Source organism: Rhinatrema bivittatum, chromosome 12 (assembly GCF_901001135.1).
Source record: "Rhinatrema bivittatum chromosome 12, aRhiBiv1.1, whole genome shotgun sequence".
NCBI classification, from domain to species: Eukaryota; Metazoa; Chordata; class Amphibia; order Gymnophiona; family Rhinatrematidae; genus Rhinatrema; species Rhinatrema bivittatum.
This window is the reverse complement of record NC_042626.1, coordinates 80,565,268-80,579,396: the sequence shown is the minus strand read 5'-3', so window position 1 is coordinate 80,579,396 and position 14,129 is coordinate 80,565,268. Positions and strand designations below refer to the sequence as shown.

At 43.9% G+C, this 14,129-nt stretch overlaps 1 protein-coding gene across 1 annotated transcript in view; it reads right to left on the bottom strand.

Annotated features, from left to right (window-relative positions):
• KPNB1 (karyopherin subunit beta 1) overlaps window positions 1–14,129 on the bottom strand; it is a 274,884-nt gene that overhangs the window by 256,387 nt on the left and 4,368 nt on the right. Inside the window, 2 exon segments of the mRNA XM_029572132.1 lie at window positions 1,079–1,138; window positions 1,932–2,084. Of these exon segments, the coding sequence (XP_029427992.1) occupies window positions 1,079–1,138; window positions 1,932–2,084 (213 nt within the window).

Here is a 14,129-nt window from a genome sequence, read left to right as displayed (position 1 = left end):
TCTGCTGGAGGTAGAGAAATACTGAGGGACTGCAGGTGGCACTGCCCAAAGTTTTGTTCTCTACCTCCCATCTGCTGGTAGAGATGAATTAAACCCACTTGTCTGGACTGATCTGGGTATGTTCAGGAAAGTCTGTTTAGTTATTCCACTAAGTCTATGATGAGAAAACTAGAAATTAACTTATAAAGTCAAAGAGAGAGAGTAAAGGCCAGACAGCTGTGTCTGAAATCTGATAAGAACTCAAAGGGAGGAAACGCCACTGCTTTCACAAAATACTGGTTCCTTCCCAACCTGGGCCTGCCCTGAAACAGTAAGGAATGGCCCCAATGCTAACCCTGCAAAACTTTTTTTTCCCTTAAAGATAAAGCAGCCGCAGCACAGGAAACACCAACAGGATAAAAAACAAGAAACTTCCCTGCTGCTGGTCACTTCTGGAGAAAAAGCCTTCAGGAAATCAGAGGGAGTCAGGACCCTGGATCTGCTGCAGGTCAAGCTGCCCAGGGATCATCAACCCCCCGCTTATCTGACTCAACCTGAGGGATGGCCCTTGAAGGAACCTAACATCTCAGGGAGTGCCTTCCAGCTTCTTTTCCTAACCCTCCCCCCCCCCAAAAAAAAAAAGCTGTAAGTTTGCAGCTCTACCATCTGCTGGAGACAAATACGGAGGGTCTGCAGGTGGCATTCAATTATGAAGAAGAGCCTTAGAGTCTTTGGTTCTCTGTCTCCATCTGCTGGTAGGATGCAAAACCCACTTGTCTGGACTGATCTGGGGTACAAACATGAACCAGGTTTCAAATTCTACTGTTACTTCAACTTCCATTGTTTCAGCTACAAACATTAAATTTGAGCCCTCTGTGGATAGGGAACTACCTACAGTACCTGAATGTAGTCTACTTTGAAGGGTCTGAAAGGTGAAATATAAAACAAAAATAAAATACCTTTTTGCACCTTAGAAATTCTCTAGGTCACTGCTTTGGCAAATTGTCACCTTCTGCTCTGAGAGCACATCAATATTGCTCTTCAATATACCAAGTTTGCCAATGCCCAAGTAATGCTAGTTTTTTCAATAATCACTTACCCTTGTATCTGGGCACTGAGTTGCTTCACAAACTACCTGCATAATAAAGTGCCTTTCTGACTGCAAAAAGAGGAAAGACAGAATTAGAGCTGCATCATGTTCCTTAACCCTGTCATCACTATTTCTAAACCCATTCACATCTCTTCTCTATCCACACAAGTGTTGCTGGAAAGTGCTTTATTATATAATTCATGTTCCAGAAGTCCATGAACTTGCTTTCAACCTTAAGAGCTGTAGAACTCGAGAGCACAGACACCTGAAACATACATTCTCTTGTTTTTGATAAGAATCAGGTGCAAGGTAGATTTAAAATTAATAGGTGGCAAAAAACACTTCAAAAAGTGAGTACAGGGGAAGAAGTATAGTGTCAGGAGCTATGCTCAAGTGACAATGCAGGGGAGACCCGGAAACAAGTCACAACACCTGAAGTCACTAATTTAAAGGTGTTTATTCTAAGCTGACTCAGTTAAACTGTGGAATTTCTTCTGGAGAACAAGGCTAGTAGTATAGCTGAGTTTAAAAAAAAAAAAGAAGGTTTGGAGAAGTTTCTGGAGGACAGCTTTATTATCCAGATAAGACTTGGATATCTCAATCTTTTACTTCTGGGATTAACACATGACCTGACAAGCCACTGTCAGATAAAATGCTGGGCTCAATGGATCATTTGTCTGACCCAACAAGGGACTTCCACATAAAAGTCTAGAAACAGATTAAATCTCACATCCAGATCTCAGGTACTTGAGCAGTATGCATCAAACAGCTGTCAGCGTGGTGCATGGTTTCTCATCACAGACCAGGAAGCTGGTAGATTCCTTCCTCATCTCACTCCAAATTACATTCTCTGGCAACTTACCTCTTTGTCAAAGTTGGCTTTAGTGAATTCCAAAGAGTTCAGGAGTGCATTGGTCGCTGCCAGTTTCACATTGTTACTGGGCTCTTCTTTCCTCATCCCTTGGATAATGGCTGTCAAAATCTCATTGGACTTGTCCTGCAGCTGCTCTGGGTCCTGGGGACAGTAGATAATTGTGAAGGTGCTGATATATTTGTTTACAATGTATACTCATCACCAGTCATGTTGCCTAATGAGCTATAAAATCCTTAGCTCTGCCGGACAGACCACTGACTCCCAAACTATCCTTAAAACAGTCAGGAAAATTGGTTCTTACCTGCTAATTTTCATTCCTGTAGTACCACAGATCAGTCCAAACTGCTGGGTTTTGCCTCCCTTCCAACAGATGGAAAAAAAAAATTTGAAGAGCACCCCCCTTCTTAAACCGGTGTGCACCTGCTTCTCTTCAGTATTAAACATTACCAAAGCAGAAACATGCAATTAAAACAAGTGGTCAAATCAAGCAAGGATAAGAAGAGAGTTGGATTGGTTCTATGTACACGCTATAGGAGAAGTAAGATTCTGCAGCGCCTGGGAAAACAAATGCTGTGAATCGAAAACTAGCAGACAAGGAAAAAAAACCCACAAAAAAACCAGCCACACATTGTTCACACCCCCCAAATAGGTAGGTATCTGGACTGATCCATGGTATTACAGAAACGAAAGTTAGCAGGTAAAAACTAAAAGCTTCCCTATTTGGGATGGGACCTTGAGAGTCCCGCTCTAACACCGCTTCCAAAACAGTTTACATCTGGAGCTTGGACTTCCAAACATTACTGTCTGGCAAAAGTGTGCAGAGACTTCCAAGTCGCTGCCCATGAAGCAGCTTGCGACCGGATTGAATGTGCTTTTAAAACCTTCTGCAACAGACCGCCCATGACAAACATAAGCTAAAGCAATGGCCTATGGTCACTTTCGATGCTTTCTGACCTTAGAGCCACTCCATAGAACAAAATGATGATCCGAAACTTGAAAGGAGTTAGTAATGTCGAGGTAACAAGAGGACTCTTGACATCCAAACGCCTCAATTCTTTAGCATGAGGGGCATCCAGTTCGATATTCTGAAATGCTGGAAGTTCTGCTGACTGATTTAAGTGGAAAGTTGAGACCATCTTTAGAAGAAAGGATAAAACCATTCTGAGTGAGATCCCGGAATCCATAAAAAGGGTTCCCTACAAGAAGGGCCTAAAGCTCAGATACACTCCTAGTACAGCAAATAACCACCAAAAACACAGTCTTTAGAGTTAAATCCTTTAAGGTGGCCTTCTTGAGGATTCAAAAGGAGGTTCACATAAGACCCTGAGTAACAAGTTAAGACTCCACGACGGACACACTGGCCGGACTGGAGGATTCAAATGCTTTGCCCCTCGAAGAAAACATACATCAGGATGTGCCGCCAGAGCCACACCATCAGTCTTGCCCCTCAGGGATCCCAAGGCTGCAACCTGCACTCTGAGGGAATTAAGACAACCCTTTGCTAAGATCTTTTTGGAGGAACACTAGGATGTGTGCCTCTGAGGACCTACAAGGAAAAAAACTCTGATTCTTGGTGTCACGAGTAAGACTTCCTGCCGCACCCAGGCATAAGTCAAAGAAGTAGAAGTCTTCCGAGCCCGCAGTAGGGTGACAATGACATCCTCTGGATAACCACGTTTCCTCTCATAAGCTAGACCACTAGACAAAAGCAATCTGCCTGCTCAAAAAATCATCAGACCTTGACACAGTAGGCCTGGAAGATTGACAGGTGCAGAAGACTGTCCACTGCAAGGTTGACTAGGTCTGCAAACCATGGTCGGAGACCACTCCAGTGCTACTAGGATTACCTTCCCTGGGTGAACTTTGATCCGCCTTAGAATCTTGCCTATCAAAGGCCACAGAGGAAACACGTAGAGGAGAATATTGTGGGGCCAAGTAAGCACTAAGGCATCAACCCCTTCCGCATCATGCTCTCTTCTGAGACTGAAAAAATATGGTGCCTTGGCATTCTTTAGAGTTGCCATCAAATCCAGATAAGAAGCGCCACATCTGCAAAAGGTGAGGGCCATCGCCTCTAAGGACAGCTCCCACTCTCCGGGATCTAGCCTTCGGCAGCTCCAAATCTGCCTGCACAGTCCCCACTGTGTGATGCCAACAACAGGGTTAAATGTTGTTCCACCCAGGACATCTCTGCTTCCAAGGCTACTGGATGACTCTTGGTTCCTCCCCGACAGTTGATGTAGCCTCCGTCACCGCGTTGGACAAAAAACTCGTACTGTTCTGTTGCTGACTAGAGGAAGACATCTCTGCAACGCCAAGCGCACCACCCTCATTTCCAGGCAATTGATGGACCACTGCACCTCCTGAGACCACTGGCCCTGGGCCAACTGGGATTGACACACTGCTCCCCACCTGGAGAGACTGGCATCCATGGTCATTATCACCCACCGAGGCACCTTGAGGTCCACCCCTCGCCTCAAATGGTCGAGGGCCAGCCACCAACCAAGACTGGTCCTGGCAGACTCAGAGATAAGGGAATCTGAAACTCCTCAGATATCTGATCCCAGCAGGACAGTAAAGCTCTCTGTAAAGTTTCATGAGCAAAAGCCCATGGGATCAACTCCAGAGTGGATGCCATGAAGCCAAGAACCTGCAAGTAGTCCCAGACTCTGGGTACTGGAGCTGCCAAGAGAAGTTGAACTTGTGCCTTACCTTGTTGATCCGTTCCTCTACGAGGAAGATTTTGCCAAATCATGTATCGAACCGTGCTCCCAAGTAGTTCAGGACCTAAGAAAGATGACAACTCTCTGACTGATCGACAGCCCAGCCGAGGGACCTCAGACAGTATAAGACCTTGTGTACCGCCTGCCTGAAGAGTTCTTTCGATTTTGCTCGGATGAGCTAGTCGCCCAGATACAGGTGCATTAATACTCCCACCTTTCTAAGAGCTGTCGCCACCACAACCATCACCTTGGTGAAGGTGTGGGGAGCTGTGGCTAAACCAAATGGGAGAGCCCGGAACTGGAAGTGCCTTCAGAGGATCATGAATCAGAGGAACCTTTGATGTCCTTGCGGATCCCGATATGCAGATAAGCTTGTTAGACTTCGGGAAGCCAAGAACTCTGCTGCGCACCGTTGCAAAGACCAAGCTTAGTGTCTCCATTCGAAAGTGTGGTACTTTTAGGGCCCTGTTCACTTTGAGGTCTAGAATCAGATGGAAACAGCCTTCCTTCTTTGGCACCACAAAATAGATGGAGTAACACCCTGTCCTCCACTCATCCGGGGGAATGGGAACAATAGCCCCAAGGCACTCCAGCCTATGGAGGGTCTGATGAACAATTTGCTTCTTTACCTAAAAACTTCAGGGAGATAACAGGAACAGGTCTCAGAGGTTGAACAAATTCCAAAGCATAACTGTTCTATGATGTTTAGAACCAACTGGTCTGACGTTATATTGACTCACTCCTTGTAAAACAGGGAGAGCCATTCCCCAATGACCGGGGTAGAGGAATCGGTCAGCCTAATCTCATTGAGAGGATTTGGATCCCAAATCACCCTTGTCACGGTTTGGTCTGCAGCTGCAAAAGAGCGAGACCAGGATTGAGATCTCCCTGAGAACGGTCCCTGCTCTGCCAGAAGCATCTGACCCCTAAAACGAGAGCGGTAGGAGGAACACCCCTAGTTCCTTTAGGCTTATCTTCCAGAAGTTTATGCACTTTTATGGAGAGCATCATTAACCTAGTGCAGCAGGAAAGGATCCTGTAGCAAGGACCTGCTCGCCAGGTGATGCATTGTCCTTTCACACCGAGGATCTCCCCCCAAGGCCTACTGCCCAAGAGGGAAGAGTTAGGTCGGCCAGTTGGTGATTCGATTATTAGGAATGTAGACAGCTGGGTGTGAGGATCGCTTGGTAACATGCCTACCTGGTGCGAAGGTCACGGACCTCATGCGTCACCTAGATAGAATTTTAGACAGTACTGGGGAGGAGCCGGCTGTCGTGGTACATGTGGGCACCAACGACATAGGAAAATGTGGGAGGGAGGTACTAGAAGCCAAATTTAGGCTCTTAGGTAGAAAGCTTAAATCCAGAACCTCCAGAGTAGCATTCTCTGAAATGCTCCCTGTTCCACGCGCAGGTCAGAGGCAGGCAGAGCTCCAGAGTCTCAAGGCGTGGATGAGACGATGGTGCAAGGAAGAGGGATTCAGTTTTGTTAGGAACTGGGGAACCTTTTGGGGAAGGGAGAGTCTCTTCCGAAGGGATGGGCTCCACCTTAACCAGGGTGGAACCAGACTGCTGGCACTAACCTTTAAAAAGGAGATTGTTCTAGTTTAAAAGCTGCTCTAAGGGGAAAGCAGACAGTTGCTCAGCAGCACATGGTTCGGAGAGAGGTATCTTCAAAGGATACTAATGATGCATTAGAATTAGGGCATCCCGACAGTGAGGTTCCAATAAGAAAAGTAGTCCAATTGCCTGTAACTAAAAACTTACCTGAGCTAAAAAATTCTAACTTATCGCTATCAATTAAAAAGCAGATTGAAAATACAAACAAAAAACAAAAACTGTGAAACATTTGTATGCTAATACCGGAAGTCTAAGAAGTAAGATGGGAGAATTAGAATGTATAGCAGTGAATGACAGACTTAATTGGCATCTCAGAGATATGGTGGAAGGAGGACAACCAATGGACAGTGCTATACCGGGGTACAAATTATATCGCAATGACAGAGAGGAGCACCCGGGAGGCAGTGTGGTGCTTTATGTCCGGGATGGCATAGAGTCCAACAGGATAAACATTCTGCATGAGACTAAATGCACAATCGATTCTTTAGATTTTATTTAAAAACTTTTCCATACCGTCGTTCAGTGATATACCAACACAACGGTTTACAAATAGGCACATGAATAAATTCGAAAGAGATTGTAATTTAACCAGTAGGTGCTGAAATTGTTCAGATACATGATTCAAATACTATGCGCTATGTGTATTGAAATTCCATTTATGGACTATCCATATATGTTGATATACTGTAATTCTTTAACTTAATACTTAAGTATGATAAAAATAAAAAGAACGCATATATGTTCTCTGGTGACTTTTTGCCTGTGTGTATAAGTCCTTTTCTTGTCTTAGTACTACCGATTCCCCATTCTCACTTTGAAAAGCTTTTTTGAAAAGCCATGTTTTTAAGCTTTTCTTTTTTAAAGTTTTAGATCTCTCATTAATCTTATTTCGGGTGGCATCGAGTTCCATAATATTGGGCCGGCTAATGATAGTGCTCTCTCCCTTGTGTCAGTTTAGCTGTCTTTACAGAGGGTATTGGTCAGTAGAGCTTTATTTGCTGATCTGAGATTTCTTTGGGGACCATGTAGTCATAATGCAGTGTTTAACCAATCAGTATTTTCTTCATTGATCAGTTTGTGGATTGTGCATAGTGTTTTAAATTGTACTCTTTGTTCGATTGGCAGCCAGTGTAATTCGGCAAGTGTTTGAGTGATATGATCCCTTCTGCTTTTTCCAGTTAGAATTCTGGCTGTGGAGTTCTGTAAGATTTGTAGTGGTCTTAGTGTTGTATATGGTAATCCAAGGAAGAGTGTGTTAGAATAGTCTGTGCTAGCGAATATAAGTGCTTTATGGGTAGAAATCCCTTGTGTGTCGGGGAAGACTATAGTGATAGGAGTATAATACCGTCCACCTGGTCAAGATGGTGAGACGGACAGTGAAATGCTAAGAGAAATTAGGGAAGCTAACCAAATTGGTAGTGCGGTAATAATGGGAGACTTCAATTACCCCAATATTGACTGGGTAAATGTATCATCGGAACATGCTAGAGAGAAAGTTCCTGGATGGAATAAATGACATTATGGAGTAATTGGTTCACGAACAGACAAGAGGGAGCAATTTTAGATCTAATTCTCACTTGAGCACATGATTTCATGAGAGAGGTAACTGTGGTGGGGCTGCTTGGCAATAGTGATCATAATATGATCAAATTTGAATTAATGACTGGTAGGGGGACAGTAAGAAAATCCACAGCTCTCCCACTAAACTTTCAAAAGGGAAACTTGATAAAATGAGAAAAATTGTTAGAAAAACTCTGAAAGGAGCAGCTACAAAGGTAAAAAGTTTGCAAGAGGTTTGGTCATTGTTAAAAAAATACCATCCTAGAAGCACAGTCTAGATTTATTCCACACATTAAGAAAGGTGGAAAGAAGGCAAAATGATTACAGGCATGGTTAAAAGGGGGAGGTGAAAGAAGCTATTTTAGCCAAAAGATCTTCATTCAAAAATTGGAAGAAGGATCCAACAGAAGAAAATAGGATAATGCATAAGCATTAGCAAGTTAAATGCTAATTTGAAAAGAAGTTGGCCTTAGAGGCAAAAACTCACAGTAAAAACTTTTTAAAATATATCCAAAGCAGAAAGCATGTGAGGGAGTCAATTGGACCGTTAGATGATCGAGGGGTTTAAAGGGGCACTTAGAGAAGATAAGGCCATCGCGGAAAGATTAAATGATTTGTTTCGGTGATTACCGAAGAGGATGATGGGGAGGTACCCGTACAGAAGGTTTTCATGGGTAATTATTCAGATGGACTGAACCAAATCACGATGAACCTAGAAGATGTGATAAGCCTGATTGACAAACTGAAGAGTAGTAAATCACCTGGACCGGATGGTATACACCCCAGAGTTCTGAAGGAACTCAAAAATGAAATTTCAGACCTATTAGTAAAAATTTGTAACCTATCATTAAAATCATCCATTGTACCTGAAGACTGGAGGATAACTAATGTAACCCCAATATTTTAAAAGGACTCCGGGGTGATCCGGGAAACTACAGATCGGTTAGCCTGACTTCAGTGCCAGGAAAAATAGTGGAAAGTGTTCTAAGCATCAAAATCACAGAACATATAGAAAGACTGTTTAATGGAACAAAGTCAGCATGGCTTTACCCAAGGCAAGTCTTGCCTCACAAATCTGCTTCACTTTTTTGAAGGAGTTAATATTTATTTATTTATTTTTAGATTTTTATATACCGGTGTTCCTGTATTAAAATACAGATCACATCGGTTTACATTGAAACATAAAAATTATGCCAAGAGGCGGTACATATAACAAGGTTATAGAACTTGGAAAACATGGAAAACAGATTCGAATAATAACACTGATAAAGTTGTAAAGTCTCTGAGAAATCAAATCATAAAATAAGGCGTAATTGTCTAAGATAAATGTGATCTGCAAAAGGGATTGCGATGGTGAGAAAATCTTGATAGCTGGAGGTAAAAAATAATAATAAACATGTGGATAAAGGTGAACCGGTAGATATAGTGTACTTGGATTTTCAGAAGGCATTTGACAAAGTTCCTCATGAGAGGCTTCTAGGAAAAGTAAAGTCCTGGGATAGGTGATGTGCTTTTGTGGATTGCAAACTGGCTAAAAGACAGGAAAGAGTAGGATTAAATGAACAATTTTCTCAGTGGGAGTGGGCAGTAGAGTGTCACAGGGATCTCTATTGGGACCCTTACTTTTCAATATATTTATAAACGATCTGGAAAGAAATACGAGTGAGGTAATCAAATTTGCAGATGATACAAAATTGCTCAGAATAGTTAAATCACAAGCAGATTGTGATAAATTGCAGGAAGACCTTGTGAGACTGGAAAATTGGGCATCCAAATGGCAGATGAAATTTAATGTGGTTAAGTGCAAGGTGAATGACTAACAAAACAGCAAGGAAGGCTGCTTAATAAAGCTGTGAGAGCAGAAATACAGAATAAGCAGCCAAAATGTCCAATCTGAATTTCTTTGAATAGAGACAAGAATGTGCAAACAAGCCAGACTCTGGCCGAGTTTCGCCCTCTCTCAATAGGGCTGCATCATGGGCTCCAATATATCGGTGTATCCTTTCTGTATAGCTGTATTTTAGTGCATACACGAACCAATACTATATCCACGTCGTCATCTTATGCACTTTAATATCAACGATACCAATAGATGCGCTGCACAGCCTAATCGCTACAACAAATCTTGCTCTCTCGAATCAAATTTTGATTGGTATCGTTGATATTAAAGTGCATAAGATGACGACGTGGATATAGAATTGGTTGGTGTATGCACTAAAATACAGCTATACAGAAAGGATACACCGATATATTGGAGCCCCTGATGCAGCCCTATTGAAAGAGGGCGAAACTCGGCCAGAGTCTGGCTTGTTTGCACATTCTTGTCTCTATTCAAAAAGAAATTCAGATTGGACATTTGGCTGTTTATTCTGTATTTCTGCTCTAAGTGCAAGGTGATGCATATAGGGAAAAATAACCCATGCTATAGTTACACAATGTTAGCACCTAATATGGAACCTACCACCCAAGAAAGGTCTAGGCGTCATAGTGGATAACACATTGAAATAGTCAGTTCAGTGTGCTGCGACAGTCAAAAAAGCAAACAGAATGTTAGGAATTATTAGAAAGGGAATGGTGAATAAAACGGAAAAATCTCATAATGCCTCTGTATCACTCCATGGTGAGACCGCACCTTGAATACTGTGTACAATTCACTGCATCTCAAAAAAAAGATATAATTGCGCTGGAGAAGGTACAGAGAAGGGCTACCAAAATAAGGGGAATAGAACAGCTCCCCTATGAGGAAAGACTAAAGAGGTTAGGACTTTTCAGCTTGGAGAAGAGACTGCTGAGGGGGGATATGATAGAGGTGTTTAAAATCATGAGAGGTCTAGAACGGGTAGATGTGAATCTGTTATTTACTCTTTCAGATAATAGAAAGACTAGGGGGCATTCCATGAAGTTAGCATGTGGCACATTTAAAACTAATCGGAGAAAGTTCTTTTTCACTCAACACACAAACTCTGGAATTTGTTGCCAGAGGATGTAGTTAGTGCAGTTAGTGTAGCTGGGTTCAAAAAAGGATTGGATAAGTTCTTGGAGGGAAAGTCCATTACCTGCTACTAATTAAGTTGACTTAGAAAATACTCGCCACTGCTATTACTAGCAACGGTAACATGGAATAGACTTAGTTTTTGGGTATTTGCCAGGTTCTTATGGCCTGGATTGGCCACTGTTGGAAACAGGATGCTGGGCTTGATGGACCCTTGGTCTGACCCAGTATGGCATGTTCTTATTCTCGCCTAGTTGCTCCAAGTCCTCACCAAAGACGGATTTGCCCTTAAAGGGGAGCACCCCCAAATGAGACTGCGAGGAAACATCAGCAGACCGGTTGCGTAACCACAGGAGCCTCCTTACCGATACCTCGTCCAAGACTATGGTGTCCACGGTACAGAGGAGGTCACATAGGGTGTCCATCCCAAAAGCCACCACTAGGTGCTCTACCTGCTCGAGTCCTGAGGTAGGAGATCCCTGGAAGTCAGGAGCTGCTGTACCCACCACAGGCCTACTCGAAGCATGAAGCTGCTACATACTGCGGCCCTAACGCTGAGGGCAGACACCTCGAAGATTCGTTTGAGCTGGACTTTGAGCTTTCTGTCTTGTATATCCCTTAAGAGCCGCTGCTCCAGCCACAGGAATAATCGTCCTTTCGTGGCCCCTGACAATGAAGCATCCAACACAGGAACCTTCAAAAGTTCCAAAGTCTGCTCGGGCAAGGGCTACATCTTGTCCATAGCTTGGCCCACTCGCTGGCCCGACTCTGGAGAGTCACACTCCCAAAGCATTAGTTGTTAAACCATCCGATAGAAAAGGAACGTCTTAGCTGGACCCCGCAACCCAGCCAAAACCTGGTCCACTGTGTCCTGGCCCGGGTCATCCTGGGGAAGCTCAATACCCAGTTCTTCTAGAACATGAGTAATTAGAGGGTGCAGCGAACAACCCTCAGATCGTCGCCATCCAACGGCAAGACCTTCCCCAGTTCCTCACCCTGATCAACCACAGTAAAGGGAGGGGGAGGCACAGAAGTATCAGGCCCTGGATGTTCTACAGGGCCAGAGTCCCCCCAAAAGAGTTCAAAGGGGCCACGGATATTCCAAACCCTATATGCCGCCCCCCCCCCCGCAGCTCCAGCCGCCTGGGGACCTTTGAGGGCAGTGGTCCATCCATCGGCCTGTGCACTGATGCTCCGTCCTACTGAGACTGGCTCGCCAGATAAGCTTTGTGCATCAATAGCACAAAGTCCGCAGTAAAGGAAGGTTGGCCCCTAACATCCCCTACCAGGGGTTCAGGGTTATCAAAACAATCCTGAAATGAGCTCAGAGGACTCTCAGGGCTCAAATCAGCAGGAGAAAGGTGAGGCGGAAGATCCCCTCCCCTGCTGCAGCAGCAAAAGAACTTAAAATGGCTGCTTTTCCCGCGCTCAGCGGTAATGAGTCAGCCATGTTCTGCTGCCTGCCCGCATCGCGGGACTTAGTCGCTGTTCCCCTGGCTGCGCCCCATGTCCCCTCCCCGCTGGGGAGGCACCAGAAACACAGGCCTGCACGGGAGAGCCGCAAAGCCGGCTCTCTGCATGCCGAGCACCATGAGGCACATAGCATGGCCTGCAGTAAAGAAGTGCCGAAGTAAAAAAAAAAAAAAAAAAACAAAAAAAAAAACACGTTCAGGAGCCGAAAGCACCGCTACAACAAAACACTGCTGCTGACCATGCAGTCACTATGGCAGAGAAAAGAAAGGAAGCTTACGGCTCTATTCCATCTCTTTTTTTTTTTTTTTTTTTTTTTTTTTTTAAGGGGAAACAAGAATCTTTACCCGAGATATGCTGGCTTCTCCAGGTCCGGGACAAAAGAGGGGGGGGGGGGGGGGGGGGGGGGGAAGGGACCAGACCACTGGTATTCACTCCTAATGCTTCACGGAATCAAGGAGCAGGCAGAGTATCCAACCCCAGTTCCTGGTATATCTGATACCAGGGGGATGGTCCCACCAGGACCTGCCAACCCCCTGGGGAGGATTAACTTTGTTGTCCTGCTAAGAGTTTTTCTAACTTCAAGACCACAGGTTTTGCACCACCTCTATCTGCTGGAGACAGAGAAATACTGAAGAGATGCTGGTGGCACACAGTTTAAGAGGGGGTACTCAAGTTTCTCTGTCTCCATCTGCTGGAAGGGAGGAAAATCCAGCAGTCTGGACTGATCCAGGTACCTACAGGGAACTGTTTTCCCAGTATATCCCCATTTTGCTCCAATAAGCAGATCAATATGTATATTTTTCTTGCTCTGAAGACCTAGTTGAGGTACTTGGGTTTTGGAAACTGATCTGGAGGGCCTCAAATTTAGATATACGAGTCTTGTAAGCAAGTCTGCCCCTTAAGCCTAGCTACCCTGACCCATGCTACATACAGCCTCAAGGAGCCTCAATTTACTTTCCAGAGGAGTATCTCAGATTTTGCAAATGCTGTCCTCCAAATCAAGAGCTGTCTTGGTGATCATTAATGAAGAGAACTTTATCACATGACAAAAAAGCATTTGTTTTATTCAACACGTTTCCAATTTAGAAAAAAAATTGTTAACTGTTTCAGTGACACTTCCACCACACATCAACTTTGAGCTTTTACAATGAATACTTGATATACTGGGCATATTTAAATTACCTTGAAAACCAGTGGTATAGCCGATAGCAGCTGCTGGAACTTTAGACTACCAGATTTATTGGGGCACACACTTTCAAAGAGTCCACTTCGCCATAAAGCAAAAGCCTCAATAAATCGGTCAGAGTCTAGTGGCACCTTATGGACCACAATCATTCTTGAAGACCAGACGTTTTGGTCATGTGGGGGAAAAGTTTCTGACTGGGTCAAGAACTAAACCAAAGGGTTTTGTTTGTTTTTTTACACAACATTGAGGTATGGAAACTGACAAAAGTCCGCTACCTCCCTGGCGAGTCAGTGAGTCTCAGCAGCTTGGAATCAATGCATGGAGCTTTAATGACTTAGAATATCCTCAAGATATGGTGGTAATCTAAAGACTGAATACCTCATTTCCACGCCTACTATGTCAATCCTAAAGTTTAGAAAAAGCATTTTCTCCTCCTCTCATGCCTTTGCTTCTTCAAAGGTAACCGTTCTCAGAAACTACAATGCTACGTCCACATGTTGACAAAACTGCTGAATGTATCTCAGAGCTAGCTTGTATACATGTATTTTTTGAAATGCTAAAATTAATGTGTATGTTGGATTCTGTTTGGATTAAAAAAGTGTATAGAAATATACCAAACTTCTTCATACAAGC